Source organism: Arvicola amphibius, chromosome 13, assembly GCF_903992535.2.
Source record: "Arvicola amphibius chromosome 13, mArvAmp1.2, whole genome shotgun sequence".
Classification (NCBI taxonomy): domain Eukaryota; kingdom Metazoa; phylum Chordata; class Mammalia; order Rodentia; family Cricetidae; genus Arvicola; species Arvicola amphibius.
This window is the reverse complement of record NC_052059.1, coordinates 72,842,566-72,870,392: the sequence shown is the minus strand read 5'-3', so window position 1 is coordinate 72,870,392 and position 27,827 is coordinate 72,842,566. Positions and strand designations below refer to the sequence as shown.

At 47.3% G+C, this 27,827-nt stretch overlaps 3 protein-coding genes across 4 annotated transcripts in view; 2 read left to right on the top strand and 1 right to left on the bottom strand.

Annotated features, from left to right (window-relative positions):
- Nucleotides 1-10,718, bottom strand: part of Samd8 (sterile alpha motif domain containing 8) — a 49,055-nt gene extending 38,337 nt beyond the window's left edge. Inside the window, exon 1 of one of the 2 annotated variants that reach the window (XM_038309977.1) lies at nt 10,522-10,718. In XM_038309977.1, coding sequence (XP_038165905.1) covers nt 10,522-10,677 — 156 coding nt within the window. In that variant the 5' untranslated portion in view covers nt 10,678-10,718. Of the gene's footprint in view, nt 1-10,465 lie in introns of both variants that reach the window. The other variant, XM_038309978.1, reaches the window with a different exon arrangement.
- A 1,991-nt stretch (nt 10,719-12,709) lies between these two features.
- LOC119799905 (dual specificity protein phosphatase 13) lies at nt 12,710-13,838 on the top strand. Its single transcript, XM_038309731.1, has 2 exons — nt 12,710-12,858; nt 13,613-13,838. The coding sequence occupies exons 1-2, from the start codon at nt 12,710-12,712 to the stop codon at nt 13,836-13,838; spliced, it is 375 nt and encodes a 124-aa protein (XP_038165659.1).
- On the top strand, nt 13,696-26,761 carry LOC119800002 (dual specificity protein phosphatase 13). The gene is made up of 7 exons (XM_038309979.1): nt 13,696-13,830; nt 15,319-15,628; nt 16,712-16,924; nt 18,030-18,124; nt 21,328-21,501; nt 25,111-25,331; nt 26,307-26,761. Exons 2-7 carry the CDS (start codon nt 15,440-15,442, stop codon nt 26,507-26,509), a joined length of 1,095 nt encoding a protein of 364 aa, XP_038165907.1. The 5' UTR covers nt 13,696-13,830; nt 15,319-15,439; the 3' UTR covers nt 26,510-26,761.
- Nucleotides 26,762-27,827: the final 1,066 nt, after the last annotated feature.

Below are 27,827 nucleotides of genomic sequence, written 5' to 3'. Positions count from 1 at the left end.
CAGCCTGTAACTCCAAGATTTGACACCCTCACACAGACAAACATGCAGGTAAAACACCAAAATTAACTAATTAATTAATTAATTAAAAAACTATATGAAGGTGTCTCAAAAAAAAAAGTATTGGCTGGAGAGATGGCTCAAAAGTTAAGAGCACTGACTATTCTTCCAGAGGTCCTGAGTTCAATTCCCAGCAACCACATGGTGGCTCACAACCATCTGTAATGAGATCTGGTACCCTCTTCTGGCCTGCAGGTATACATACAGAGAGAACAAAAAAAAAAAAAAAAAAACTTTTTTTTTTTTTTTTTTTTTTAAAAATCTAAAAGTAGGCCCCATATGGTGGTATAATCCAGCACTCTGCAGAGGGAGGCAGAAGAACCAGGAGTTTGTCATCCTCATCTACAGACCAGCTCAGATTACCTGAAACCTTGTCTCAAAAAAAAAAAAGGTACCAAAAACACAAACAAAAAACAATGCCCTCCAGAAACCCCACTTTTAAGTAGCTAGCTCCTATAGTTGTATCTGTAACTCCCCCCCCCAAAAAACCTGGAGAGAGTTTAAGCCAGTCAGGGAATGTCCTTAGAGGGACTGTGGAGCCCATCTCTTCCTCGCCCTGCTCCACCCTTTCCCGTCATAAGGTGAACAAGCTCTGCTTTGCCATTGTCTATTTCATGATATGCAACAGGGCCAGAACCTCTGAAACCACAAGTCAAATAAATCATCTCTGTAGGTGCCGCCTCAGACACTTTGTTAAAGTAACAGAAACCTGACTGACACTCACTGCAGATGATGCTAGCGTATCAAAGAAAGGCCTTCACACTCATGCTTATTACAGTAGCTAAGAGACAAAATCAACCTAGCTGACCACCAAACAGATGACTAGGTGAAGAGAATCACAAACGAATATACTCCAGACAGAAACCAACAGAAGCCAATGCTCTGGAGCTTCTTGAAATCTGCTTGAGAAGATTTTTTGAGAAGATTGAGTCCACGGCGGTCATGAGGGATTCGCTAATAACAATACCTAGCTCTCAGACTTCACCAGACAAGTGCTAATTCAGCTGTGGAGCGCTTAGCTACCATATCACTCCCCGCAAGGCTCAGGGACAACCGGGAAAAATGAGGTGGAAACATTAAGAAACAGAGGTTCTGGAGAACCAGGGCAAAACTGTCGTCTGGATATGACAGACCTGCTATAATTAAGGACTCACAGAGCTGGGGTTCCCTTCACAAAACCTGTACAAAATCAAGTCAGTCAACATTCCAGCTCAGAGTGGGGAGATCTCTAAAGCCCCCATCCCCAACTGAGGAGTTATTGACAGTTGGTGGCTTCTAGGGGAGTAAGAGACAGATTTCTTTGAAGGGTATGGCACCACAGGCCAAAGCTCCAGGGGATGGTCCCCACCCAGGAGTATAGGGGTAGCACAAATTGAACGAGTAAACTGGTTATTTAAAAAACAAATCAAAAACAAGAAAAAAAAAAAAAAACACCAGCTGGGAGGGGATGGTAGCGCCACCTTTAATCCCAGTACTCAGGAGGCAGAGGCAGGTGATCTTTGTGAGTTCCGAGGTCAAGTTTACAGTCTACAAATCCAGTTCCAGGAGAGACAGGGTTGTGACACAGAGAAACCCTGTCTTAGAAAAAGAAAAGAAGAAGAAAAAAGACATGAGTTGGGAGGAAGTGGAGTGGTAGGGAGGTACGATGGGGAGAAATGGTGGGTGAATATGGTCAAAATACATCGTATGTATAGACCAAATTCTCAAAGAATTAATGAAAGTGGTATATTTTTAAAATAAATAAGAATTTCAACCACTTTCACTAAAATGGGTGGACTAGAGGATATTATGTTAAGTACAGAAAGTCAGGTATAATGAAGCACGATTAATAAAAGCTCAGAGACTAATATTGGGGTTCAACCTGAATATCCAAAAAGCAAAGCAGCCAATCAATCACTGGCTCTTACCTCAACCTCAGTCTGAAATAGTGCTTCTGCCTCCAAGAGTCTCAGAATGAGACTGTGTCTGAGAGCTGCCTCCTCCCATTTTATAATCCTCTCTAGGGCTGAGATTAAAGGCGTGCACCACTGGGATTAAAGGCATGCATCGCCGGTTTCTATGGCAACTAGCTTGGCTATTGGGATTAAAGGTGTGTGGTGCCATTACCTGGTCTTTAAGACTGAACAGGGGGGCTGTTTTACTCTCAGCTCTTTAAGCTAGCTTTATTAAAATACAATTGAAATGCCACTACAGCATAAAGTCAGCATACTTTCTCCCTAACGTGTAATCAAATGAAGGCAAACTGACAGAGAGCATCGTGATGCTAGAGAGAGGCGAGGAGGATACAGGGAGGCCAGCTGATATGTACAACAGCACAGACAGAAGCAATAATCCTGGGACTGGCAAAGTAGCTCAGAGGGAGAGTGCTTCTTGTTTGAGGCCCTGCATTCAATCTTTAGTTATTACAGCAGTAAAAGTGAGGAAGATATAAGTGATTTTATACAGACTGAGCAGTTATAGCGTGCGCGCGCGCGCGCGCACACACACACACACACACACACACACACACACACACACACACGCAAATTAATGAAAAAAAAGAGGCCGAGAATTTCAAAAAGATCAAGGAAGTGTATATGGGAGGTTCTGGAGGGAGGAAAGAGAAGGGAGAAATGTTAATTATATTATAATCTCAAAAGTAAAAAATACAGGGGGCTGGAGAGATGGTTCAGAGGTTAATAGCACTGGCTGTTCTTCCAGAGGTCCTGCCTTAAATTCCCAGCAACCACATGGTGGCTCACAACCATCTACAGCGGGACCTGATGTCCTCTTCTGCCATGCAGGCACACATGCAAGTAGAGCACTCATACATAAAATACATCAAAATAAATTTAAAAAAGTAAAAAGAATAAGGAAGGAGAAAAGGGAGGGAGGGAGGGACTCACTGTAGTGTTTGGTTGCAGAATGGGATTACTACAGTTCATAATAACCTATATTTTATTAACAAATGGAAAAAAGGAGTTCCAAGCCTCCAAATGGAAATGTTAATCACCTTGATCTGATCACTGTATAAGGAAGGGTATTTTTGCCAGTTTTTACACTGGGAGCTGGGGAAATGGCTCAGTGGTAAAAGTACTTGTGCAAGCATCAGGACCTGAATTCCAACACTCACATAAAAAAAGCCCAGCATGGCAGAGAATGGCAAAACAGGACACAAAACTCATCCTCTGGCTTCATGAGCGCCCGTGTACAGCCCCCCCTCCATACACACACACACATGCACCAAAAACAAAAAATTCTGCTTTTAAAAATACACTGTATCTCCTAAAGATGACCAATTTTGAGTTAAATAGGTTTTTAATGTTTAAGGACACGGGGAACTGAACTGGGAAGATGGTTCAGCTGGTTAATGCCGGCCAGAGAAGCACGAGGGAAGTTCAGATCCGGATCACCTGCATAAAAGGCCAGGCACAGCAGGGTTTGCCTGTAATCCAAGCGTGGGCTAGGAGGCAGAGACAGGAAATTCTTCAAGCTCACTGGCCAGCCACTGAGCTAACAGTCTCAAAGTCTTAAAGAGGTGGAGTTGTGATCTAGACACAGAGCAAGCAAAATGTGACTGCCTCGCCTAAAAGGTACCGAGCCACATGGCTAACACAGACAAGAATAATGGGTTAATATAAGTTATAAGAGTTAATAAGAAGCCTGAGCTAATGGGCCAATCAGTTTATAACTTAAAAAGCAAACCTTGAAGAAGTGACTAAGGAAGACATCCAGCACCAGCCTCAGACCTTCCCACACACATTTTCTCTCTCTACACAAGTGCGAAGTACTAACTAACCTGCTGATCTGAGCATTATAAACTGTAGAAATGTTGAATTACCACTCTGCACCTTGCAAACACATACGACTGAAGTATTTTTAAAAGAAAATTAAATAAAAATACAAATTTGTGCAATAGACAATTGGTTATTGTTGATATCTAAAAGGAAAACTTGAGAAAAAAACTGGGCAACTTCTGAAAAATGACAGGCACCCCTAAACAAAAAAAGACACAAACTACTCTACCAGGCTTAATTATCTCAACAAACAAAACTACACTTGGTTCTAATTTATCATTAGACAAGCTTTAGAACACACAAGACCCATCAACAAAATCAACTCTTGCTCTTAATCTGTTCCATTTATGCCTGTGTAAATGCGCACACATTTCTTGTATATGTACAAATTTCTTCAAAACAATGGGCTACAGCTATATACAGCATTCATTTAGATTCAGTGACAATCATACATTCAAATATCCCTAAATCAGTGATTTTCAACCTGTGAGTTGTGACCCCTTTGGGTGGGGCAGCGTGTCAAGTGATCCTTTCACAGGGGTCAATCTAAGACTATCAGAAAACAGATTATTTAACTATGATTCATAACAGTACAAAATTATAGTTACGTAGTAACAAAAATAATTTTATGGGCCAGGTGGTGGTGGCACACACCTTTAATCCTAGCACTCAGGAGGATCTCTGTGAGTTTGAGTTCAGCCTGATCTACAAGAGCTAGTTTCAGGACAGCTAAGGCTGTTACATAGAGAAACCCTGTCTTGAAAAACCAAATAAATAAATAAATAATAAAATTTTATGATTGGAGGTCACATCATGAGAACTATATTAAAGGGTCATAGCATTAGGAAGGTTGAGAGCCAATGCCCTAAAAGAATTCACAATTGAAGAAACAAATACAGAATATTGTGTTTTGGAAAATTACTGATTTGATAATCAGCACAAGTTTTAAATTTTTTATTGTTTCTAAGTAGTGTTGGAAAAAAAAAACAAAAACAAAAAAGAAAGAAAAGAAAAAAAGAAATCCATACCTCAAGGCTCAAGACATAACAATAAAGAGTAAAGATTCTTAAAATTTATGAACAGGTGCCAGGAGGTGGTGGCACACACCTTTAATCCCAGCAGATCTTTGTGAGTTGGAGGACAGCCTGGTCTACAAGAGCTAGTTCCAGGACAGCTAGGGCTACAGAGAAACCCTGTCTTGAATAAAAAAGGGACTGTGAACAGGACTAGGTTGTGTGTGGCTGAACATCCCTTTAATCCCAGTACTTGAGAGGAAGACCTTGTTTCAAAAGGGAGAGAGGAAAAGGGTTAGAGGGCTAGACTGAAGAAAATAAATTATAACCAAGGCTAATACACTTCCAGGGATGGAAAAGTTCAGCTTTCCCGGCAGGATGCTTGTCTGGCTTGCAGCAAGCCTCAACCAGAATCCCTAGCACTGAAGAAAACAAAAAAACATTTTAAATGGAGAATGGCCTTATAGTTTTTCTTTTCCTTTTTTACTTTTTCATTTTTGAGACATGGTTTCTCTATGTAATAGCTCTGGTTGTCCTGGAGCTCACTTTGTAGACTAGGCTGGCCTCAAGCTCACAGACTCTCCTACCTCCACCTCCAGGGTGCTGGGAGTAGCGCCAAACAGCTTTTCGATTCATATATTACTAGGCTACTATTTGGCTCTACATACATTCCTTGACAAAGTATGCATAATTTACCCTGTCTTCTGCTGTCGTCTTACAGTGCATACTTTTCTGGTAACCTGTGGTTTTTTTTTGTTTGTTTGTTTGTTTTTTAATCTCTCTTGGTTGTGTACATACATGGTAGAGATATAGCTAAGACTGAAGAGCTGACGACATGCGACATGGCTGGCTTTCTTTGGAACAACAAAATAATAGAGTACTGTTCTTTTATAGGGCTGGGTACTCTTATAGACAATGTGTTATTTTTTTTTCTTGTTTTGTTTTGTTGAGACAGGGTTTCTCTGTGTAACAGCCCTAGCTGTCCTGGAACTAGCTCTGTAGACCAGGTTGGCCTTGAACTCACAAAGATCCACCTGCCTCTGACTCTGCTGGGGCGTGGGTCACCACCACCCGGCTACAGTGTATTATTCTTATAGGGACAGTGATGTCATTTGTAAGGTGATAATTTTTCAAATATTACTACCAGAATCTGAGAGTGCTGAATCAGACACAGCAACTGCTTGTTAGAAATTTTACTTTTATTTCTGCTCTTTGAGCTGTTACAAATTATTTGGGAAAAATTAAATCAGAGTATTTATTAACCAAAACAAACAAACAAAACCACTGTGGGCTGATGAGGTGGCTGTGAGCAAAGGTGCCAGGTGCCACATCTGACAACCCTGGGGACCCACGTGGTAGAAGAAGAGAACTGACCTCCACCAGGTAGCTTAGCTGACACTCCCATAAACAAACAAACAAACAAAGTTTCTTAAAAGCTACACACAGGCTAAAATAAGCCCAACTCCTATTTAACCTAATACAGTCTACGTGCTTCGCATTCAGCAGACAAAAATTATACCAATTTGCATATCCATAAACAAAACTCTAACACACGCTTACAAAAGCAAAACAGCATAAACCATACCATACTTTGGGCATGTCTATCTAAACTTCATGATTAACAATTCTGTAACAGTCATTTCACTCTCAAGCTTTGTTTTCTATTTTATTTGAAAAATGTAAAATTCTAAATAGCATTTTCTGTGAGTAAATAAAAATTTTTCTCTTTAAATTTATTGAAAGAGCGGCCGGGCGGTGGTGGCGCATGCCTTTAATCCCAGCACTCGGGAGGCAGAGGCAGGCGGATCTCTGTGAGTTCGAGGCCAGCCTGGTCTACAAGAGCTAGTTCCAGGACAGGCTCTAGAAACTACAGGGAAACCCTGTCTCGAAAAACCAAAAAAAAAAAAAAAAATTTATTGAAAGAGGCCAGAGAGTTGGCTCAGTGGTTAATGGTGCTTTTTGTTGTTGTGAAAGACCCTGGTTCGATTCCCAGCAACCACATGGAGACTCACCGCCTCCTCAGGCAATAAGCACATATATGGTGCACAGATGCAGACACATAAAATAATAAAAACAAATCTAAAATAAAATAAATTTATTCAAAGATAGTTTGTTTTTTCTTAGCAAGCACAGAATGTCTCTTATAAAACATTTCATAGGAACTCTGCATTGCAAAACAGGTGCAGAGGTGCAGAAGCAATTCCTACTCTGCATACTCCAGTCTCTTGGCAGTGGCCTTTCTAGGGTGCCTGCACACCACCTCTGACCAGCAGAAAGCAGGGAAACGCATCTGCTCCCCTGGTTTCATGAGCATTCTTTTGGCTGCAGTTCCGAGCCACGTTTATATTTGCTGTACTAAGCGTGTACTTCATACTCAAGAGTTCTTATGTGTATCAAAGGAGCACAAATCTTTTCTGGCTTCATCATACCTTTAAATCAAAGCTTTTATTACTGAGTCGTATATAATTCTATCCACATACAGAATTGAGCTCAATGAGTAAAAATGTAACAGACAGTTTGTGGCCTAGGCTATACCAAAACTGTTTACATAGCAATCAAAATTTAGTGGCAAACAAATTAGTTTGCCTAATTAGACCTGGCACTATGTCACAGAACACTAGTAAATAAGTGTGAAAATAAGAAGTATAGGTAGGCTGGCAGTTTGACATATTGACAGATAAAGTCTGTTATTTTTATTTTTTATACTGGCAACTGAACTCAGGATTTGAACATACTAGGCAAAAACTTATCAACTGAACTACAACACATGTTCTCTCTCTCTCTCTCTCTCTCTCTCACACACACACACACACACACACACACACACACACACACACACTTTTAAGAGAGGGATGAGGCTGGTCATGACTCCTGATCCTCTTAGTTTGTCCTGAGTGCCGGGATACATGTATAAACCACCATGCCCAGATTAAAATCTTTATTGTTGTATGTTATATCACAAATCTAGTCAATGTAACAGAAAACATTGAACCAAGGCTTCATAATCTACTACATACTATGAAAATGTACTAGTTAACCTTAAAAAACTAGAATTAGAAAATAGAAAAGACAAAAAGTTAATGGCCAAGCTAGCTACAATCAATACTAAATAGACATCAGGCTGGGAAGCCAAAATCTTAAAAAAATTTTAACAAGCTAGTTAATAGGGCTCTCCCCCTCCAACTGCTTGGGATTGAACCCAGAGCCTCCTGAATGCTAGGCAAATGCTCTGTCACTAAGTTACAGCTTAATGTGGCATTTACCTAAGACAAAACAATACCAGCATCCATTAGAACATCTGGATTTAACAGTCTGAGGATAGTCACGACAATGTCCCAATCAGTTATAGCCAAGTTACAGCCAAGTACTGAAGACTTGACAACAAAACCAACACATTTGCAGGCAACTGTGCAGCTCTGCAGAATGAGAACGCTACCGAAAGCATTTCTCTGGCTGCACCTGCCAACTCAGCCACTGCAGTGGTGAAGGCTCCTCTGCCTTACAGTAGCTACCATAAACGGACTTTCCTTCCAACTACGTGATGGCAAGAAGTGACAGAGCGAAGTAAAAAGACAGTCATCACTAGGCATGCTAACCTTTAATTCTGGGTCCAACTAACAGTTTCTCCCCTTACACAGCAATGGTAGGATGCCTTAGCAAAGAATTCTTTTTGTTTTGTTTTGTTTTTTTCGAGACAGGGTTTCTCTGTGTAACCAACTGGCCTAGCTGCCTTAGAACTAACTTTTGTAGACCAGGCTGGCCTCGAATTCACAGAGAGACGCCTGCCTCTGCCTCCCGAGTGCTGGGATTAAAGGCGTGCGCCACCACCATCAGGCTATTTCAGTTGAGTTCAGCAAATTTTCATATATCAGAATTTTACTAAGTTTGGCTGGGTGAGGTAGTACATGCCTGTAATCCAAACACTCAGGAGGCTGACACGGGAGAATCATGAGTTAAAGGGTAGCCAGTATTACACACCGAGAATGCTTCCAAAAAAAGACCAGAGTTAACATGATGAAGGTTCCCAGTCTGCCAGGAAAAGCAGAAATATAAACAGTAACGCACCATAAAATCCTCATCTAAAGATCGTCTTTACTAAAGAAGTTTACCTTTTGACAGCCACAAAAAAGCAAAATTAAGAATCCACCTATTCTTTGAGAAAATTACTAATTCTACTAAGCATTCAATGGTATGATATACAGTCCATTTACATAAACAAACTTAAAAGCTTGTTACAATCGATGAATGATCATCTCATGAAGATTCTGCAGTAGATGCTTGTTGGGGTGGAAAATAATTAGAAATTGGTTTGAAAATGTCCAACAACTTAGCAAAACCTACCTGATGAGCCACAAAAGTCAAACACAAGCCTCAGTTAAAAGTCAAAGGTTCCAGAGTCACGTTACTGTTTCTATTTCTACTAAAAGTGAACACAAATTTTGGGATCAATACTTTCCTGGCAGAATTACGACTTTGGTACTACGTCTTCTAGAAAAAGCACCTGTTCCTTCTGTCAGCTGCCAGCTACAACCTCCCCTTACTACCCTCATTTTTCTAGAGCATTATAGAAAAAAATATCATTTATGCAAAAATCTGCAAAATAGAATACCGGCCCTGAAAAAGCTGTCAAAATTACCCCTCAAATTTTTTACGAGGGAACCCCAATCCTGGAGTTACCAATGGGAAGATCCTGAAGGTTCCTGGACTGTTGGCATATGTCCTCTTAACCCAGGAATCTCCTGGGACCGTATTTCCACCCTGTGGCAATCTGCAGGTCAACTCAATCAAGCCTTTATGCAAGTGTTAACAATTTTCACTGAATTATCTGAAAATCCAAGAATCCAAAACCCTCTCGCAGGTTTAATTTTTTAAATTGGAAAGTAATGTATTAAATCCTTTCTTAAGATTTAAACTTGTCCGACATCTAATAAACCTTCTTAAGCACAAAGAAAAAGAATAAACCACTCGCGTCAGAAGAAATCTGAGTGACATCTCTATTTCCAGAAATCACTACCATCTTCTAACATCACTTCCTCCCCATCCGCCTCCCCTGTCCGTGGACGCGAATCGGTGATGCATACCCGTTCCTCGCACTCCAGATTCTTAAAAGGACCACAAACAAGAGAGCCCTATAGCCCACATCCACTACCCAGAGATCTTTGACGCCTTGAAAACCACTTTCCTGTGAAAAAGTCATCCCCCAAGGGTTCATTTTTTCTTCCTGGACTTTTTCTTTCTAACCTTTAGGCCAAGAGACTTCCCATTCGATCCCTCCCTCTTTCCAGCCAACCCTAACTCCTGGCCCTTCAAAACCACCAGTCCCACTGGGTCAGGTGGCTATCAGTCCCCACCCGGCTGCCTTGCCCTTGCGCCGGTTTCAGGCGGCCCGGGGCCATTTCTTCCCATCCCTCACACCCACGGCAATAGCCCGGGGCACCTCCTCCTCCGCGTCCGGATTCCGGGGACCCCTCGCACGTCCCTCCTTCACCAGCTGGGCTGTAAGGCCCCTGCGCCTCGCCCCTCGTTGCCCGACTTCCTCCGGATTCCATTCCAGAGCGGCCTACCCCGGCTCCCCCAACCGTCTCCCCGCGGTCCCCAGCGTCCCCGGCTCTCACTCACCCTTGGCTGCAGGTGCCCCCCAATCTCCCCTCTCCTCAGCCTCGGAGCCCGCTCACCTCCGCGGTGGGAGCCGAGCTGCCCGGACCCAGCTCGGAGCTGGCGTCCGGGATCCTCGGCGCGTCGGCGGAGCGCAGCACCTCGAGCGGCAGACGCAGAGCCCGGGAAGGGGAGCCGGAGCGCAGGCTGGAGCCAGCTCGGCTACGCGCGGGCATCGCTCCGGCCCCGTCGGCGCCCCGCCGCCAGAAGCGGCCAGCCGAACCGGAACTGCTTCGGGGGGCGGGGCGTATCGGAGAAGGGGCGGGGACAAAACCGGAAGGGAACGGAAACCCGAAGGGAGGCGAGAGCGCCTGCGTCAGAGCCAACCATAGGCCGCCAAAGCGTCTTAATGAAGATGGGAGAGTTCCAGTGGGGTTGCTGACTGGGGTAAGAGTCGATTCTGAGTTCTCTGAAGGGGCTAGCTCCTCTTCATCCAGTCCCCACGTAACACTATTATTGTTCCTTTATTCTGACTGTGCCATGCAATCTGACTGTAATGGCAATCATTGTTTCAACTCTGCAAAGCAGATCTCACACACGCACAGAAAGGTCAAGAAACACTGTAGCCTGACACAGCACAGTTAATATGTTTCCAGCTGGTATTCCAACCCCCCAATTGTCATCAGAACCTGTGTTCTTTTCCGCCACTTCTCTACCTAACAGAATGCTCCCTTCTAACCCAAGCCTAGGGTTGGCGGAAACCATGTCTAAAGCCATCTACAACTTGAATTTTAGGTCGTCTTTGGCTCTACTTCCTTGAACAATGCAGAACCAGCTTTGGTGTTTCTAAAGGGGTTAGGGGCAGGTTCTGAGGTGATAGAAGGGTAGTCATGGGTGCCGCCTTGGTGTGGCCTTTCCCTTCAAGCCAGACTCCAAGAGCAGGGATAGCCAGGAATCTGTTCAGTTTCCTCAGACCCTCCGTGAAGCCACATGAGACAGCAAGACATCCCTTGTAGGCAGAGGACTCTCCCATCCCCAAAATGTTTCTGATGGGGGTAGAGATGTAGTTCAGTGGTTAGAGCACTTGCTGCTCTTGCAGGAGACCCAGGTTCAATCCCCTGCCCCCACATGATACCTCACAACCTCTGATTCCAGAGGATTCAACACTGTCTTCTAGCCAGCACTTAGTGCGTGTAACGCACACACAGATGCAGGCACTCAAACCAAACCATGTTTAAACTTATTTTATATGTCTCAGTGATTGCCTGCGTGTATGTCTGTGCTTCTAACCACTGAGCCATCTCTCCAGCACCAACAAAATATTTTTAATTATAAAAATAATAAATCTTTTGCCAGATGTGGTGGTGCATGCCTTAATCCCAGCACTCAGGAGGCAGAGGAAGGTGGATCTCTGGGAGTTCCAGGCCAGCCTGGTCTACGAAGTGAGTTCCAGGACAGTCAGGGCTTTTGCATAGATAAATCCTGTCTCAGGGAAAATAAAATAATAATAATAATTAATAATGATAAATAATAAATCTGTTAAAAATGTATCTGATGCCCGGTCTTTTGACTCTCAGAACCTAGGGCAACTTTTTGCTCACTGCTCTTTGACATGAGGGCCCACCAGCTTTTTCTGTTAAGAAATTAGCTCTCTTTGTTAGAGACTCATCATTCAGCTCTTTCATGGGCATTTTCTGGGCGCACTTCAGACACTTTCCTCCGTGCCTCCCTAAGTTTTTCTAACCCCACAACTCAGACATTTCCCCTGAGCTCCGTCGTCTTAGGGTCCAGTCCTGTGACACTGGGTCCCACAAAGTGTGTAGCCCACTTGGACCTGCAAAGCTCTTTTCTAACATTCATCACTTGGGGCTTTAACTCTGTCCCCAGAACCTAATAACCTGTGCTAGGGCTCTAAACCTATGAATTAAACTATTTCAAAACACCTACTGTGTGCTAGACACGGTGAACCTTTTGCTTAACCCTTGAAGCAATACACCTCCAGGGCAAGTGTATACTTAACTTTACAGAAGAAACTGGTGGAGGTGGAGAAAGATAGTGACTTGTTGGGGTCTAATTCCACGTTCTCAGAGACTTTAGGGATGGGAGTGGACGCAAGAGAAATAGGTCTTGTCCTCTTTGGAGGCCCCTGGGTCTTGCTGAGTCACTTTGTCTCACCTGTTACTGCCAATCTTTGGGAAGGAGACATGACACCAGGGGGCAGAGAAGAAGGAGCTGACGGCAGAGGCAGAGAGGAAGGCAGGCTGGCCCATGGCTGAAGCCTCCATCCCAAAGCTGGGGGAAGAAGCAGAAGCCACACCTTGCCCCAGTGTCCTGCAGCTCGAAGAGCTCCTGAGGGCCGGGAAAGCCTCTTGCAGCCGCGTGGACGAAGTCTGGCCCAACCTTTTCATAGGAGATGCGTGAGTGGCTGCGGGCAGGGTTGTAGGAGTAGGTCAAGAAGAAACAATCCTAGAACTCTTCACCAGCAGAAGTGGCAGAACGGGAACTAGAACTAGTTGCTTCTGCTCCACCCCAGGCCAGGAATTTTCTCCCGACTCCCTAAGAGCGGGAGCTATTCAATGACCAGTTTCTAACAGCAGAGGGAGCTTGAGTGTTTTCTGTTTGTTTCTTGGGAAGGGCTGAGGGAGTTCCTGCCTGGGAGATCCCTGGGGTCTTCAGGCACATCCTAGACAACTAGCCAGGCTGGGAAGCAATAACGTTTGGAATATGAAGTGGAGTAGCCACAGATCATAGTTCTGGTTCCAGCTTGCATCCTGTAGACACTTGAGTGGGTGGAGCAGCCTGACTTAGGATGAATCAGGAAAGGTGTCACTTCTAAATATTTGTAGATTAGTAGCAGGTATGACGTGGTGACCAAGTGACTCTGGATCATGTACATGAGTCAGAGGACATGTGACAAGAAGGGAGGGGCAGCCAGTTCTCAGGGCTGAAGCAATCTCTTCCTGGCTTTAATGGGGGCAAGCTGCCTAAGACAGCAAGAGAGATTTAAACATACCCCTGGCACCACCAACTCTACCAACAGAAAGTTCTGGGATGGAGAGTGGCAGGCCCAGCTCAGTACAGATGAATTCTAGCTACCTTTCTACTCTTATACGCTCCCCAAATCGAGCCAGAGGCTCAGCCCACATCCAGTCTCCTTTCTGCCCTTCCCAGGGTGACAGCAAATAACCGCTTTGAGCTGTGGAAGTTGGGGATCACCCATGTGCTGAACGCCGCCCATGGGGGACTCTACTGTGAGGGAGGCCCTGACTTCTACGGCAGCAGTGTGAGCTACCTGGGGGTACCAGCACACGACCTCCCTGATTTCAATATCAGCACCTACTTCTCCTCAGCAGCTGACTTCATCCACCGTGCCCTCAACACACCTGGTGGTACGTGATACTGACTACATATTCGATTCTGCTCACTTGTGGGGAGGATAGCCAGTTTCCCTCAGTCCTCAGCATCCTCCCATCCCTGGCTTTTGCTTTGTTTGTTTCTCTTTTTTGATGTTGTTTTAGCAATCTTCTGCTCTATGCCTCAGCATCTTAGCTAAGGACATTGCTTCACAGATGGAGAAAGTTAGCTGGGCAGTGGTGGTATACACCTTTAATCCCAGCACTTGGGAGACAGAGGTACATCTCTGCGAGTTCAAGACCAGTTTGGTCTACAGATTATATTCCAGGATATCCAGGGCAACACAGAGAACCCATACCAAAAACAAGCAAACAAACAAAAATAGATGGAGAAAGCCCAAATTCCAAGGCGTAGTAAATTAGTAGCAGCCACGCAGCTGGAAGCTAGATCTCGCAATCGCCTGAACAGTTCTTACTCCGTAACAGGCAGCCCTGGGAAAGCACCACATGGTACCCAGAGGTCTGCCCCACAGTACCTCCAAATGAACAAAACAAAACACCCAGGATACAATAGGCCTTGAAAGGCCTCGGAGCCCTTACTGTATATTCATCTGGGAAAGAGCCAGGGCCCTTGCTCTGTAACCCTGGAGAGTCAGTGCCCTCCAGGGTTTCGTTCCTCATTGTTCTATGATGAGGGATTGGGTCAGGGTCACGTTGCTTTGGAATAGCCAGAGCACTGTGACAGCCTCTCTTTCTTCATCTGCCCACCCATCACCTAGTCGTTATTCACTCCGTGTCAGGGGAAGCACTGAATTGTAGGAAGCCAGACCTGCTCTGAGCAGTGCTGACGTGAGAGTTACGCAGACACCCGGTGCAGAGGACCATGCGTCGGGGATTGCTCTCTGCACACGCAAAGCGGACTAGCTGCTCGGTGGCTCATGTGCTATGTTTAGAGTGGTGAGGAAATCTGGTGGGGGAAGCCATGTCTGAATGTGACTTGATAGGTGAGTAAGGGCTAGTCAGACCAAGATCAGAGGAAATGTCAAAGGCCACGACAGCTCCAAGGCACTGAAAGTCTTCCTGTACTCACGGAGCTGAGGTTCAAGGCAGGTTCAGAATGGCTAGTTCTCAGGGGCTTTTGTTTTGGTTTGTTTTTATTTCCCAGACCTCTGTGTTTTTCTCTCTAAGTAGCCCTCGCTGTCCTGAAACCAGTTCTGTGGAGCAGGCTGACCTTGAACTCAGAGATCTGCCCGGCCCTGCCTCCTGAGTACACCTCCGTGTGCCACCACCGCCTGTCCTCCAAGGCTTCTGTAAGTCACGTTGAGGGTTTGGACTGTAGTTCAAGACAGGTGTTAGTCTACTCTTGAAAGGAAACTGGGGCCCAGAAAGGCTGAGACACTTGCACAGGGTCCCACAATACACCCGAGGCAGGTTCGGGGAATGGAATTTGCGCTTGGGTCCCATTCCCTGGGTGGGCTGGCTGGTGGGAAGGAGTCAATCACCTGATGTCTTTTTCTTCTCCAGCTAAGGTGCTAGTGCACTGTGTGGTGGGTGTGAGCCGCTCCGCCACACTGGTCCTGGCTTACCTCATGCTGCGTCAGCAGCTCTCCTTGCGGCAGGCGGTCCTCGCGGTAAGGCAGCACCGATGGATCTTTCCCAACCGTGGCTTCCTCCGCCAGCTCTGCCAGCTGGACCAGCAACTGCGGGGTGCAGGCCAGAGCTAAGGAACCCGGTAAAGAAGGGCGAGGAGGCAAAGCTGAGTGTGGCTGGCAGTGAGAAATCAGCTGAGGACCCGGACAGTGAAGCTGGTTGGCAGGGCCGTCTGCGGCTGGAGGTGAGGGCCCACTCCTTCCCCGCCCCCCAGCTGCTAGGCCCCCTTGCCTGTCCAGGGCCTGCCAGGCCATCCTCCCGCCTGAATTCTCAGAGAACAGAGAAAGGTGGAAGATGGCTTAGCGGGTAACAGCCCTTGCCACACAAGCGTGAGGACTCGAGCCTGACTCTCCAGAACTCACATAAGATAGGAGACAGACAAATGGACCCTGGAACTTAATGGACCTGGTATAGGAAGGGAAAAACACATCAACAACAACAACAACAAAACAAGATATCCTGTTTCAAATAAGGTAGATGGCAAAGCATGAATGCCTGAAGTTGTCTTCTGACCTCCGCGTACACTGTGGTACTCAAATATTCAAACACATGTATATACATGGCCAGAGGGCGAGAGAATAAAAGAGAGAGATGAGGAAGGACGGTTAGGGTTAAGAAGCCCTATGTGCTGTAGGGAAGGCCTCCCTACATGCTTTTGAGTGCTACTCAGCCCCTCCTAAGAGCCTGTAAGACTTACCAAATTCCCAGCCAGCCGCAGAGCCAGTCCGGGCTCCCATGCTTCCTCTGCAGTGCGCTGGTGTTAGTCACCAAGAGACGTGTCCCCCGCGATGGCAGGTTCACTGCTGTGCCGTCCCCTTTAGACAGGCATGAGAAATGTGACAGAACAGCAGATTTGGCAGCATGCCTAGTCACTCTACTTCCGTAGCCTGGAGTCTCAGACACCCTGGCCTCCAACCTCAGTATCTTGCTCATCAGACAGCTGGTCTGGGGGAAGTTGGTTGAACAGAGTTACACCATTGCCCAATTTGTGGAAATGACGTCTACAAAATCGCCTCTGTCATGAGAGCCTCCAGAGACTTGCCAGACACAGGCTGTACAACTGTGCCCAGCAAACCTGCAGCTGAGGCCCATGCAGAGAGGCCATCTCTCTCCATCATTTCTCCTGGTACCTCTAGCCAGGTGGTCTTGTACACAGAACTCAGGGTGAAGGAGGTTAAGTAATAGCTCTGGCCCCTGTCCCGACACACCCCAGTCAGTATAGGCCTTGGTTTGCCCACCTGTAATGTGAAGGTTCTCTCTTCTCCAGAGCCAGTCATTATCCCCAGCCACAAGGCTCTGCCACTTTGCTACTCTGGCTCTGGCTTTGGCCCTGGCCCTGGCCTTGCTGGCAGCCTTAGCCCAGGTGGATGCCCGGAGGATGGAAAGGGCCCAAAGTCGGGCTCACCCACGAACCTGCTGCTTCATCGGCTTCCTCCAGCGTTCCGCACACTCTCTCAGCTGTCAACTTCAATCTTCACAGGTGGGAGTGGGCTGTCAGCCAAGCTCTGAGGTTCTGGAACAGGAGTCCCCAAGATCCCTGGGGGGCCAAGGAGGAGATGATTCTCAATGCTTTCTCCAGCTCTCCAGCTGTGGTTGAGTTTTAGCTCCTGGGAGTTCAGTGGATAGAAGGCTGAGGGAGTGTGTGTGCGTGTGCGTGTGCGTGTGTGTGTTTGTGTGTGTGTGTGGTAGGGCTGGGGAGTATTATATGGGTGTATGGCTAGGGCATCTGGATTAAAAGGAGAGGATTTAATCTCAAATGCAGTGGGCTATCACTAGGCATATCCCTGGGAGAGGGAGAAGGAGAGGGCCGTGGAGGGAACAGCTGCTCCCAGATGAAGGCTCTGAGCACACGAATCTGCTCCGTAGTCCCCTACACCTTTGTATATCCGTGTTACCTGCACTGAGTCTGCCAGACCTTAGTCCTGGGCTAGTTACCCCCACATAGAGGCTTCTAGGCCTGTGTGCTGATGTTCGCCATGCCACCTGTGTGTGCCTTGAGTTTCATCTCTGTCCTCAGCATAGACCTTTTCAGCTCTTCTGCCCTTGTTTTGGGTAACCTTCGAAAGTCAAGGGAGTTGGGGGTTGTCTGTCTGTCTGTCTGTTTATTTTGGATAGTGCTGGAATGGAACTCAGGGCTTCAACCACTACTGTACCACTAAACAAACTCCTCCAAGCCCTGAAGGGACGCAGTTTTTTGTTTTGTTTTATGTGAAGTTTTTAAAGACAGGATCTCCACTTTAGCCACATAGTAGCTTTCCTAGAACTCACTGTATAGACCAGGCTGTCCTTGAACTCACAAAAATCTGTCTGCCTCTACCTAGGTGGTGCTAGGATTAAAGGTGTGCACCACCACTCTCTGGCTCTAAAGGGAATTTTAAAGGTTTGCTTGATATTTTCTTCTCCCCGCCCAGCTACCTCATGCCACACAGCACAGGCAACCCCTCTGAGCTTCCTGTGTGCCTATCATTAAGACTGAGGCCTGGGACTGACTATGCCCTGGGACCAGTGGACGAGTAGGGAGTGGCAAGGGGAAGCAGAAGGGAGAGGACAGCATGCTTTATAATTAAACTCCAATCAAAAAATAGAAACAGCATCAAGTGTGCAGAGACAGGCGACTGGAAACCGGCAGTCCACATTGCCCGTCAGAGAGGACTACAGCCTGGCCAGGATCTCCTTACAGGTGGGTGGAGTGGCCCTAACTCAGGGGCCCCTGAGGATTCTGGGTAGCGGTGCCCAGAGCACCTCTGCCTATGTTTTGTGTGTTGGGCAACTGTGAGGATTGGGTAGGGGGTCCAAATGGGTCAGAGGCTCAGAACGTGGCCTCTCACCACTGTGTGACCTTGGCCTACTACTTTATCTCTCTGAGCCTCGGTTTTCTCATCAGAAAAGTGGGGACATCAATACCGCCTGCTTCCTGAGAGCACTCTGTGGACTCGGGAAGATGTGGCTTCTAGGCTCTGTCTGGTCTGCAATGTGTTTCCTTAAGAAGCACAGAGATCCAGGCGAAACCTCTGCCGACTGTAGCGACCTCTCCACTCCAGGGCTCTGCTGAGTCCTGAAAGAATGGGAGTGATTACAATGATATAAATAACATGATGCTCTATTCATGGGGCATCTCCCATGATGCAAGGAGTCTAGGAGGTGTGTATCATTGATGATGTCATGGGTGTCTTCTTCCAGCAGCCCCTAGTGAAGATTCAGGCTCAGAGACTCTCTCTCTGACCCATCTTCCTCCAGGAGCGCAGGGAGGCACGCTGGGCAGAGACCACCACAGACTCACCTTGGCATCTGCCTGCCATGGTCCCCAAGGTCCCTTTCCCAGACTCCTCAATATTCTATAGTGAGAACTCCATCATCCCCACCTGACCTGTGCTCCCCTGGGGGAGAGGGGAGGCAGAGAGAGGACAGCAGGGGAGACCAGGAGGAACGTGTCCCCAGGTGCTAGACAAGGCCTGAAGCCGTGGGCATGCAGGGTGATATTCTAGAAGGCCTTGTCTAGCAGAACGTGGAAGAAGGCAGCAGAGAGTAAGCTAGAGGTGAGCGATACTGAGGCCAACAGAAAGCAAGTGTGTACCCCTGTAAACAGCGGCAGTGTTTGCCCACAGAGGCAGCTGCTTGCTGACGCTACAGGGAAGCAGAGGCCAGGTACCGACAGGGAGCAGCTAACATGAGTGTGAAGGAACAGGCCTGTTCTTACAGGACATTCAGCCATGTCTCATTTTGACATGGCCGAGATGTACAAGTCAGTGTCAAGTGGGGGCCTCCGTAAACTAAGGGGCAGCAAGAATCAAGGGAACTGTGTCCCTGGACTGCCTTTGGGGGTGGGAGTAGGGGATATATCTATCTTAAGGGATGGGTCACTGAGTGAGTGGATCCAGCTCTGACTCATGGATCCTTCAGTGGACTTGAGCAGTTAGATGGGCTACATACACCCTGAACACCAGAAGTAAGGCCCTAAGTATGACTTGACAATGAGACCCTAAGTCCAAGAATAACCTTCCCTACAGATCTAGGTTAGACATGGAAGGCTAAAAACTGCCTCTAAACCCCTGATATGGTTCCTTGAGGGCACAGTTGTGCTGCCTGGCAGTCACTGGCCACCAGGGGTCAGCCTTACACCATGCCAAATTTAGCAGGCCTGTGAGGGACCTGTGGTTTTCCAAAATTCCTGTCTGGTTCCACTCAGAGCTGGAGCAGTCTACCTGGTGGTTCCAGACCAGAGTGACTGTTGGACTCCAGAGGTCCCCTCCAACCCAATGTCCCTTGGTCTGGCTTTACTTCATGTAGAATCACTCCTGTCTCTTACAGCCCGCAAAATACCAGAGAATCCATAGAAGTCAGGCAACCCCACCAATCTTTCACATGAGGAGCTCAGGTCAAGACAGGAATGAAAATTTGCTTAGGTCACAGAATATGTCCTGGCCAAGTTTGAAGCCTGTTCTCTAGGTACCTCTTCAACTGGTCCCGCATCTTCAGGAGGGTTTTAGGGATGCCAATCTTCAGTCCCAGAGACACCAGGGAGAAGGCCACTGGTCAGTCCACACAGCCCAGGCTTGCTCTCCCCCACCCCCAGCCCCCATTGGCTTGAATGCATGGACCTGGAATTCTAGCCGCTTCACAGCGTCTGTGTTCTGGACGGAATCTGCCTTAGGACTGTTCCACTCACATGCAGAATCCCGCCCCTGCACCCAGTCCCCCATTCTTGGCCCCAGACCATGTCCTAGGTAGGTGGCAGGCCACTCAGCCTGCCCTGAGAGGTCACAGTGGGGGATGAGGGAGAAAGCCCGGTCCTCACTTCCCCCCAGCTCACCATCCACCCGCTGGGTGAGCTTGGCCAAGCCAGTGGCCTCCTGGGTGCCTTTTTCTTTTTCCCGTCTTGGCACTGCCTACCAGAAGGAAAAGATGCTTTACCCAGTCTGTACCTTCTCTAGTTACTCTTTGAGGGAACCAGGGGAAGTTGGCCAAGATAGGTCCCCCTTCTCTCTACGGCACCAGGCCCGGGTTCTGGTTCCTCTGACACCCCAGCTCTGCGGGGTCCCGGATGGCCTGAGCCAGCTGACTCCAGACACAGCCCACCCCATCCGGGTGAGGCCTGCACAGCTGCACTGGCCCGAGTCACCGGGGTAAGGAGGAAAAGCCTGGGGGCTGTAGGCAGTTGTGTAGCTGAGCCCTGAGAGGCCCCCCACCGGAGACACATATGTTGTTGACCACCCCCTGGCAATTGGAAGGTTTGGGGAAGGAACTGAAGTCACTGGGAAGTAGTTATCAACCCCAGGGTTGCCGTCAGCCGTTTGTCTTTGAATGTCACTGAACTGACACTGAGCAGATGTGTCCCTCTGTGGAAAACGAGGGACAGAGCACAAGTGAGACATTTTGCATATGAGAGGCCCCAGCTCACCCGGTGGGAGAAAGCTCACCAGTGCCAGCCTGTAGTTGGACTACTCTGACCCTGGATAATACTCTGATCAAGCACCTGGAAATGAGGGTTTGAGGCCCAGACCTAGAGACAGCAGGGGTGGGGAATGAGCTGCCTGGGTTTGGAGGGACATCCCCGGTGCTTTCTGAGAGCCTCAACCAGCCGGGGTTTTCAGTGGCTTAAGGGGTAAGGTCTGTACTGATTTGTCCTACAGAGGTCCCCAAGGCCAAAGTTTCTAACATCCACAGCCTCAGGAAAGGTCTACTTAGCGCCATGGCATTGACAAGGGAATTCTAGTTCTCCTTGTTCCCAGGGAACAGGTTCTAGGTTCTAGCCTCATTCAGCATAGCTGAGACTGGCCCCACAGCATCCCAGGGGCTCCCGGTACTGCATCACAGCCCTCCCTGTCCCCTGGATCCGTCCCTGGGGAGTCTGCTCCAGCTGCTGTCGTGGCCACTCTGTTCCAGGATGGACTCACTGCAGAAACAGGACCTTCGGAGGCCTAAGATTCATGGGGCGGTCCAGGTGTCCCCCTACCAGCCACCCACGCTGGCCTCGCTGCAGCGATTGCTGTGGGTCCGTCGGGCCACCACGCTGACCCACATCAATGAAGTCTGGCCCAACCTTTTCTTGGGAGATGCGTAAGTGAGCCCCACGGAGGAGCTGGGGGGGCAGAAGGGTAAGAGGTGGGACAAGCCTCCTCCAGTTGGCATCTCTGCTTCTCAGCATCACCTACATTTGTCTTTCCTCTTATGTTTATTATGGAAATAGAACACGGGTAAGAAAAAGATACAAAATACACACACCAACAGTTTCATCTTTCAGAAACAAGGAGTTACTTATGCAAGCTCCCTTTCTCGGTGGGTAGCCACACTTTAAGTGACAAGTTGGTTTTTGTTTTTTTTTTTTTTTTTTTACAAGGTATCAAGTACCCCAAGTTGGCTTGAACTCCCTATATACCTGAGGACACCTCAAGCTTTTGACCCTCTAGCCTCTACCTCCAAATACTGGGATTGCAAGGGTAAATCACCACGACTGTTTTATGCTAGAGATCAAACCCAGGCAAATCGTTGCGTGTACGAAGTAAGCACTTCACAAATTAAGCTATGTGCCTAGTCTGTCTAAAATAATTATCATCATTGACACGAAATCTCACTATGTAGCCCTGTCTGTCCCAGAATTCACTAGGTAGAACAGCCTGACCTCACACTAATAAAGATCCTCCTGCCTCTGCCTTTTACATGTTGGGATTAAGTCACGTGCTACCTTGCCAGTCTCATTGGTTTTTGTTTGTTTGTTTGTTTGTTTTGTTATTGTTGTTGTTGTTTTCAAGACAGGGTTTCTCTGTAGCTTTGGAGCCTGTCCTGGAACTAGCTTTGGTAGACCAGGTTAGCTTCGAACTCACAGAGATCCGCCTGCCTCTGCCTCCTGAGTGCTGGGATTAAAGGTGTGAGCCAACACCACCCAGCTCCTTTTGTCTGCTTTCTAAAGTTAGAGTGAAATGATTCTTAAATTGTTTTTTTGTCTTGTGAGGCTAAAGAAATGGCTCAGCAGTTACTGTTCTTGCAGAAGATCTGAGTTTGGTTCATTCCCAGCGCCCACATGGCAGATTACTACTGCCTGTAACTCCAGATCCAGGGGCTCTGATGCCCGCTTCTGATTTCCACAGGCTTCTTCATGCACATGGTGCACGTAAACTCACAGGAGCACACACATGCATATAAATTTAAAAGGAACTTTTTGTTTGTATGCACGTGTATATCTGTATGTATTCACGTGTGAACACATTTGCATACTTGCTATGGTCATATGTGGAGGTCAGAGGACACATCTTCGGTCTGTTGTCCATTGCTGTACATGCCAGGCTAGCCAGCCCATGAACTTCTGGGGACATTTCTGTCTCCACCATTCATCTCATCATAGGAGCCATGGTATGTTACAGGCCCACACTACTGCATTCGGATTTTATGTGGGTGCTTGGGATTTGAACTTCAGGTCCTCACACCTGTGTGACAAACAGCCCATAGTGTGTGTATTCATGGACAGCATCATTTGTTTAAAATTGTGTGACACAATGTTATTCTGTGTAGATGTAGCTATTATTATATAATTCCACTGTAAGACTATACCATAAATTCTTCATTTGTACTGACCCCACTTTTAACTATTATAGTGATCCAAGAGCTGTTTAGTAAAGGTGTTCTGGAAAAACATGAGTTTCCCAAGGTTTCTACAAGAGAGAAGGAAAGGCAGGCAGGCAGACAGACAGACAGACAGACAGAAGAAAAACTTGTTTTTCCCTAAGAGTTTTCTTAAATTTTGGAAAATATAGACATAACTATGAAGTGGGCTGGAGAGCTGACTCAAGAGGTGAGAGCACTGGCTGCTCTTCCAGAGGTCCTGAGTTCAGTTCCCAGCACCCACATGGCAGCTCACAACTGCTGTCCCATGTGATCTGATGCTCTCTTCTGATGTGCAGATGGACATGCAGAAAAGATCTGCATACACACACAAGTACATCTTTAGGATTAATATTTAGTTAACAATATTCCTCTTTCCACAGAGATAAAAATCCTTGTAGAATTTTTAAAAATATGTGCTTTTTCACAGTTCTAGTTTCAATACTGTTTTGAGATGAGCTTTCTACATGACGCCTACTACATAGTTAAAAATTCTTAGAGCATTCTGTCTTATATCTTGTATTTTCACAGGTTCTTGATAAAACGTAAACATCTTCCCTTGTTTACCTGCATTCACCATATTTTAGTGATTCATGGCATTTCATAATTTATACACACAGGAATTTCAAATATCCAAAACTGAAGACAGTGTCAAATGCTCACAATATATGCTGGCTTTTTTTCCTACTAATAAATACCTTTGTAAAGTTTAGTTTGTAAATTAGATTAAGAAAGTAACACTGATAAGAACAGACAGCAGTTACTGTATTAGTAAGGGCTAATTGCACACAGGCCTGTGATGTGATACCGTGACAGTTAATCTTGTAACTGAGAAAGCTTCCAAACAACTAAAGTAGCATATGCAGTGCAGATGTACTGGCCAAAAGGGTACGTCTGGTCCTTGTTCTCGCTTCATAAAACATTGACCAAAGCCCGCTTGGGGAGGAAAGAGTTTCTTAGGATTACAGATACAGTTGGCTGTCAGTAGAAGCCCAGGCAGGAGCTGAAGCAGAAACCGTGGAGGAATGCTGCCTATGACCTGCTCCCTCTGGCTTGCTCAGCTACCTTTCTTCTACAGCCAGGCCCACCTGCTAGGGATTGCACCACCCTCAGTGGGCTGCATCCTCTTATATCAATTAACAACTAAAAAATGCCCCAGAGACATGTTCCTAGGCCAGCCGGGGTGGCAGTTCCTCAACTGAGTTCCTCTACATAGATCAGTAAAGTTGACGACTACTGCTAGCCATGGCAGCCTTGGCACAGTGGCAGGACAGTGCAGAACTTAAAATCTATTCGTTGTTTACACTGCTGACTGTGGGTAAATGAACCTGTGAAAAGCAAGACCACAGATGAAAGGATTGATGTACCACACTTAACAACTGAAAATAATTAAGTTCATTTTCTGTCAAAAAAAAAAAAGTGCTCAGCTGGGCACTGGTGGCACACGCCTTTAATCCCAGCACTAAGGAGGCAGAGGCAGGAGGATCTCTGTGAGGTCAAGACCAGCCTGGTCTACAGAGCAAGTTCCAGGACAGCCAGGGCTATACAAAAAAAACCCTGTCTCAAAAAAAAATCTCTTTCCTAATATTTCAGTTTTAAATACCACTAAATTCAGCTTCTATACTGTCTTTTGGCACATTTTGAATTCTTCCTTTTAATCTGTTCCTAGTGTTTACACAAAGTCTACACACATTCCTAAAGCTTTGGATGTGTGTAGCTAAACACCCCTCCAGGAAATCTCCCCGGGGTAAAAGGGCTAGAGCAGTGCTTCTCAACCTGTGGGCCACGACCCCTTCACAGGGGTCGCATAGAAGATAACCTGTATATCAGATATTTACATTATGCTTCATAGCAGTAGCAAAATTACAGATATGAAGTAGCAGCAAAATAACTTTCTGGTTAGGGGTCACCATGGACTGTATTAAAGGGTTGCCACCTTAGCCAGGGTGAGAAGCGCTGCAGTAGGTATTGCCCTCGTCAGAGAAGTTCACAGTCCGGTCTCTGCCCTTGGAGGAGAGCAGAGGCGTGAGATACACCTCCACCCTAACTTCTCGTGTGCCCTTCCTCCAGCTATGCTGCCCGAGACAAGAACCGTCTTATCCAACTGGGCATCACCCATGTTGTGAATGTGGCTGCAGGCAAGTTTCAAGTGGACACCGGTGCCAAGTTCTATCGTGGAACACCTCTGGAGTACTATGGCATCGAAGCGGATGATAATCCCTTCTTTGACCTCAGTGTCTACTTCCTGCCTGTTGCTCGATACATCAGAGACGCCCTCAATACTCCCCGAAGTGAGCTGCTGGGGACGGGATTGGGCAGGTTGGGGTCAGGGTGGGATGAGGCGCTATCCATTTCTCCAGTAGCACCGGTGGGTAGGGAGCCTGTGGCACCAACCCCATCAGCGACTGTCCCACTCTAAGGAGCAGGTGCCTATCACCATTTAGTGAGCGTACCGTGGTGCCTGACAGTTGCAGATAGGACTACGATTCGGCGTGGGGGCTGGAGAGAGGGCTCAGGTGTACCATGCCTGCTGTGCACGATGAAGATCGGTAGTCACTCCCTGGAACCTACATGAAAAAGGCAGGCATGGGAGTGTGTGCTGGTCATCCCAGCGTTAGGGAGATGAAAATCAGGATATCTGAGTGAGGTTCACTGGCAGGGCAGCCTAGCCAGGAAGAGATCCTGTCTCAAAAAACCAAGGTAGACAGAGCTTGAGGAGCAACCAACACAGTTGACTTCTGGCTTTGATATGCATGTGTACACATATGCATACACATCTATACACTCATGTGTACCACCACATCAACACACACACAATCCATTATGGTCACTAGTATAACTATATCCTATAGAAAGAGGCCATCCCATTAGGCAGAAATCACAACACCTAGCAAAGACTCAGGAAACATAAGTAGGTACAAGGCTTCATGGGAGAAACAGAGAGAGAGAGCAGACTGAGGGGAAAGGAAGAGGGCATTCCCTGTGATGTAAATCCAAGGGACTCTAGAAGTCTGGTGACCCTCTCCTAGAGTTGCAGTGGCTATCAGAGGATGCCCCTCGGGGCCAAAAGAGGGGATCCAGGTGCTCACGTTAGCCCTACACTAAATTGCTGTGTGACCTTGAGCCTCCCTTGCCCCATTTGACAATGAGGACAGTGTCCGGTTTCCAGGGTGTTGGGACAGGTGGACAGAAGGGATGGCCGAGCTGTCCCTTCCCCCAGAGGTGAGGTGGGTTCAGTGGCCAATGCTAGTCTGGTCTTCCTACAGACCGTGTGCTAGTCCACTGCGCCATGGGGGTAAGCCGCTCTGCCACGGTTGTCCTGGCCTTCCTCATGATCTGCGAGAACATGACACTGGTCGATGCCATCCAGACGGTGCAGGCCCACCGAGATATCTGCCCCAACTCGGGCTTTCTCCGACAGCTCCAGGTTCTGGACAACAGGCTGAGGCGGGAAACGGGGCGGCTCTGACTCAGGGGGCGCCTGAAGCCCTGACCCCTCCATCCAGCGTGGTCCAACCTGACATGCCTAGCCCTGGGGATGACAGTCTCTGCTGTTTCCAGAGACCCTGACATGATACCAGCAAGTCAGGGCTCCATTGAGGCAGAGGCAGGGCTGGCTGGGTGGCACTTTCAGCAGGTGGAGTCCTTGACCCAATACAGAAATTCTTTATGCCGAAGAAAATTCAGTCTGTCTCTATAATAAAAGGTTCATCATAATAAAGGATGTGTGTGAGACAATGGCTTTATTGTCAAGAAGGCCAGGAGCCTAAGGATGGCTCAGCAGCCTGGCAGAGGGAGGAGCCTGAGGGCGTGACAAGGCCGGCTGAGGAGAGAATGCAGGAGGAGTGAGTTAATGCTAGTGTTCTGGTTCAGGAGGTAGTGTGATGTGGCACTGGGGACTGAGCAGCTGCTTCCTCATCTTGTCCCTTTCATACCCTCACCCGTGGCTAAGTCCCAAGGGTCACATCCTTTCTGGGCCATGGTCAAAGTTCACTTTTGGGAGTCAGCAAGATGGCTCATCAAGTAAAATTATCTGTAGCGCGAGCCCTGACAACCTGAGTTTAGTTTCCACCCTATAAAGGAGAGAATGGGCTCAGTGACGGTGTCCTCTGACCTCCACATCCGTGCCATGGCAACGTACACACCCTAGCACAGCACGCTATACACAGTAATAGTAAAGCAAGTGATGTTTACTTCAAAATAAAGCAACTTAAGGTCCAGTGAGACAGCTGGACTGGTAGAGGTATTGCTACCAAACCCGAGGGCTTGAGTTCAGTCCCTGGGACCCACAGGGCAGAAATAGAGAAGCATCTCCCGCTAATTGTCCTCTCACCTCCACATACTTACTGTGACATGAATACACTGCCTCCAAAACACAAGTGTACGAACACGAGTGAACAGTCTGAAAAACTCATTTAAAAACTCACTGCTAGTGCTGGGGGTGCAGTGCAGTGGCCAGCACTTGCCTGGCGTATGTAAACCTCTGGGTTTGATCCACGACGCCATGAACAACAAAGCAGCAAGCTTTGGTAGCTTATGCCCTAACCTTGTGAATTCAAGGCCAGCCTAGATGACATAGTAGCTTCCAGGCCGGGGGCTAGGGATGCAGCTCAGGAGAGCGCTTGCCTAGTGTGCACAGGCTCTAGGTTTGGTCCTCAGTGTCTTAATTAAGGTTTCTATTGCTGTAAAGAGACACCGTGACCACGCAGCTCTTCTAAAGGACAATATGTAACTGGGGCTGGATTACAGGTTTAGAGGTTTAGTCCATTGTTGTCATGGCAAGGAGC

Coding starts and splice junctions, on each gene's coding strand:
- LOC119799905 (XM_038309731.1), top strand. CDS start 12,710: ATGGCTGAAGCCTCCATCCCAAAGCTGGGGGAAGAAGCAGAAGCCACA. Junction 12,859..13,612: donor AACCTTTTCATAGGAGATGC/GTGAGTGGCTGC, acceptor TGCCCTTCCCAG/GGTGACAGCAAATAACCGCT.
- LOC119800002 (XM_038309979.1), top strand. CDS start 15,440: ATGGATCTTTCCCAACCGTGGCTTCCTCCGCCAGCTCTGCCAGCTGGA. Junction 21,502..25,110: donor AACCTTTTCTTGGGAGATGC/GTAAGTGAGCCC, acceptor CCCTTCCTCCAG/CTATGCTGCCCGAGACAAGA. Junction 25,332..26,306: donor CGCCCTCAATACTCCCCGAA/GTGAGCTGCTGG, acceptor GTCTTCCTACAG/ACCGTGTGCTAGTCCACTGC.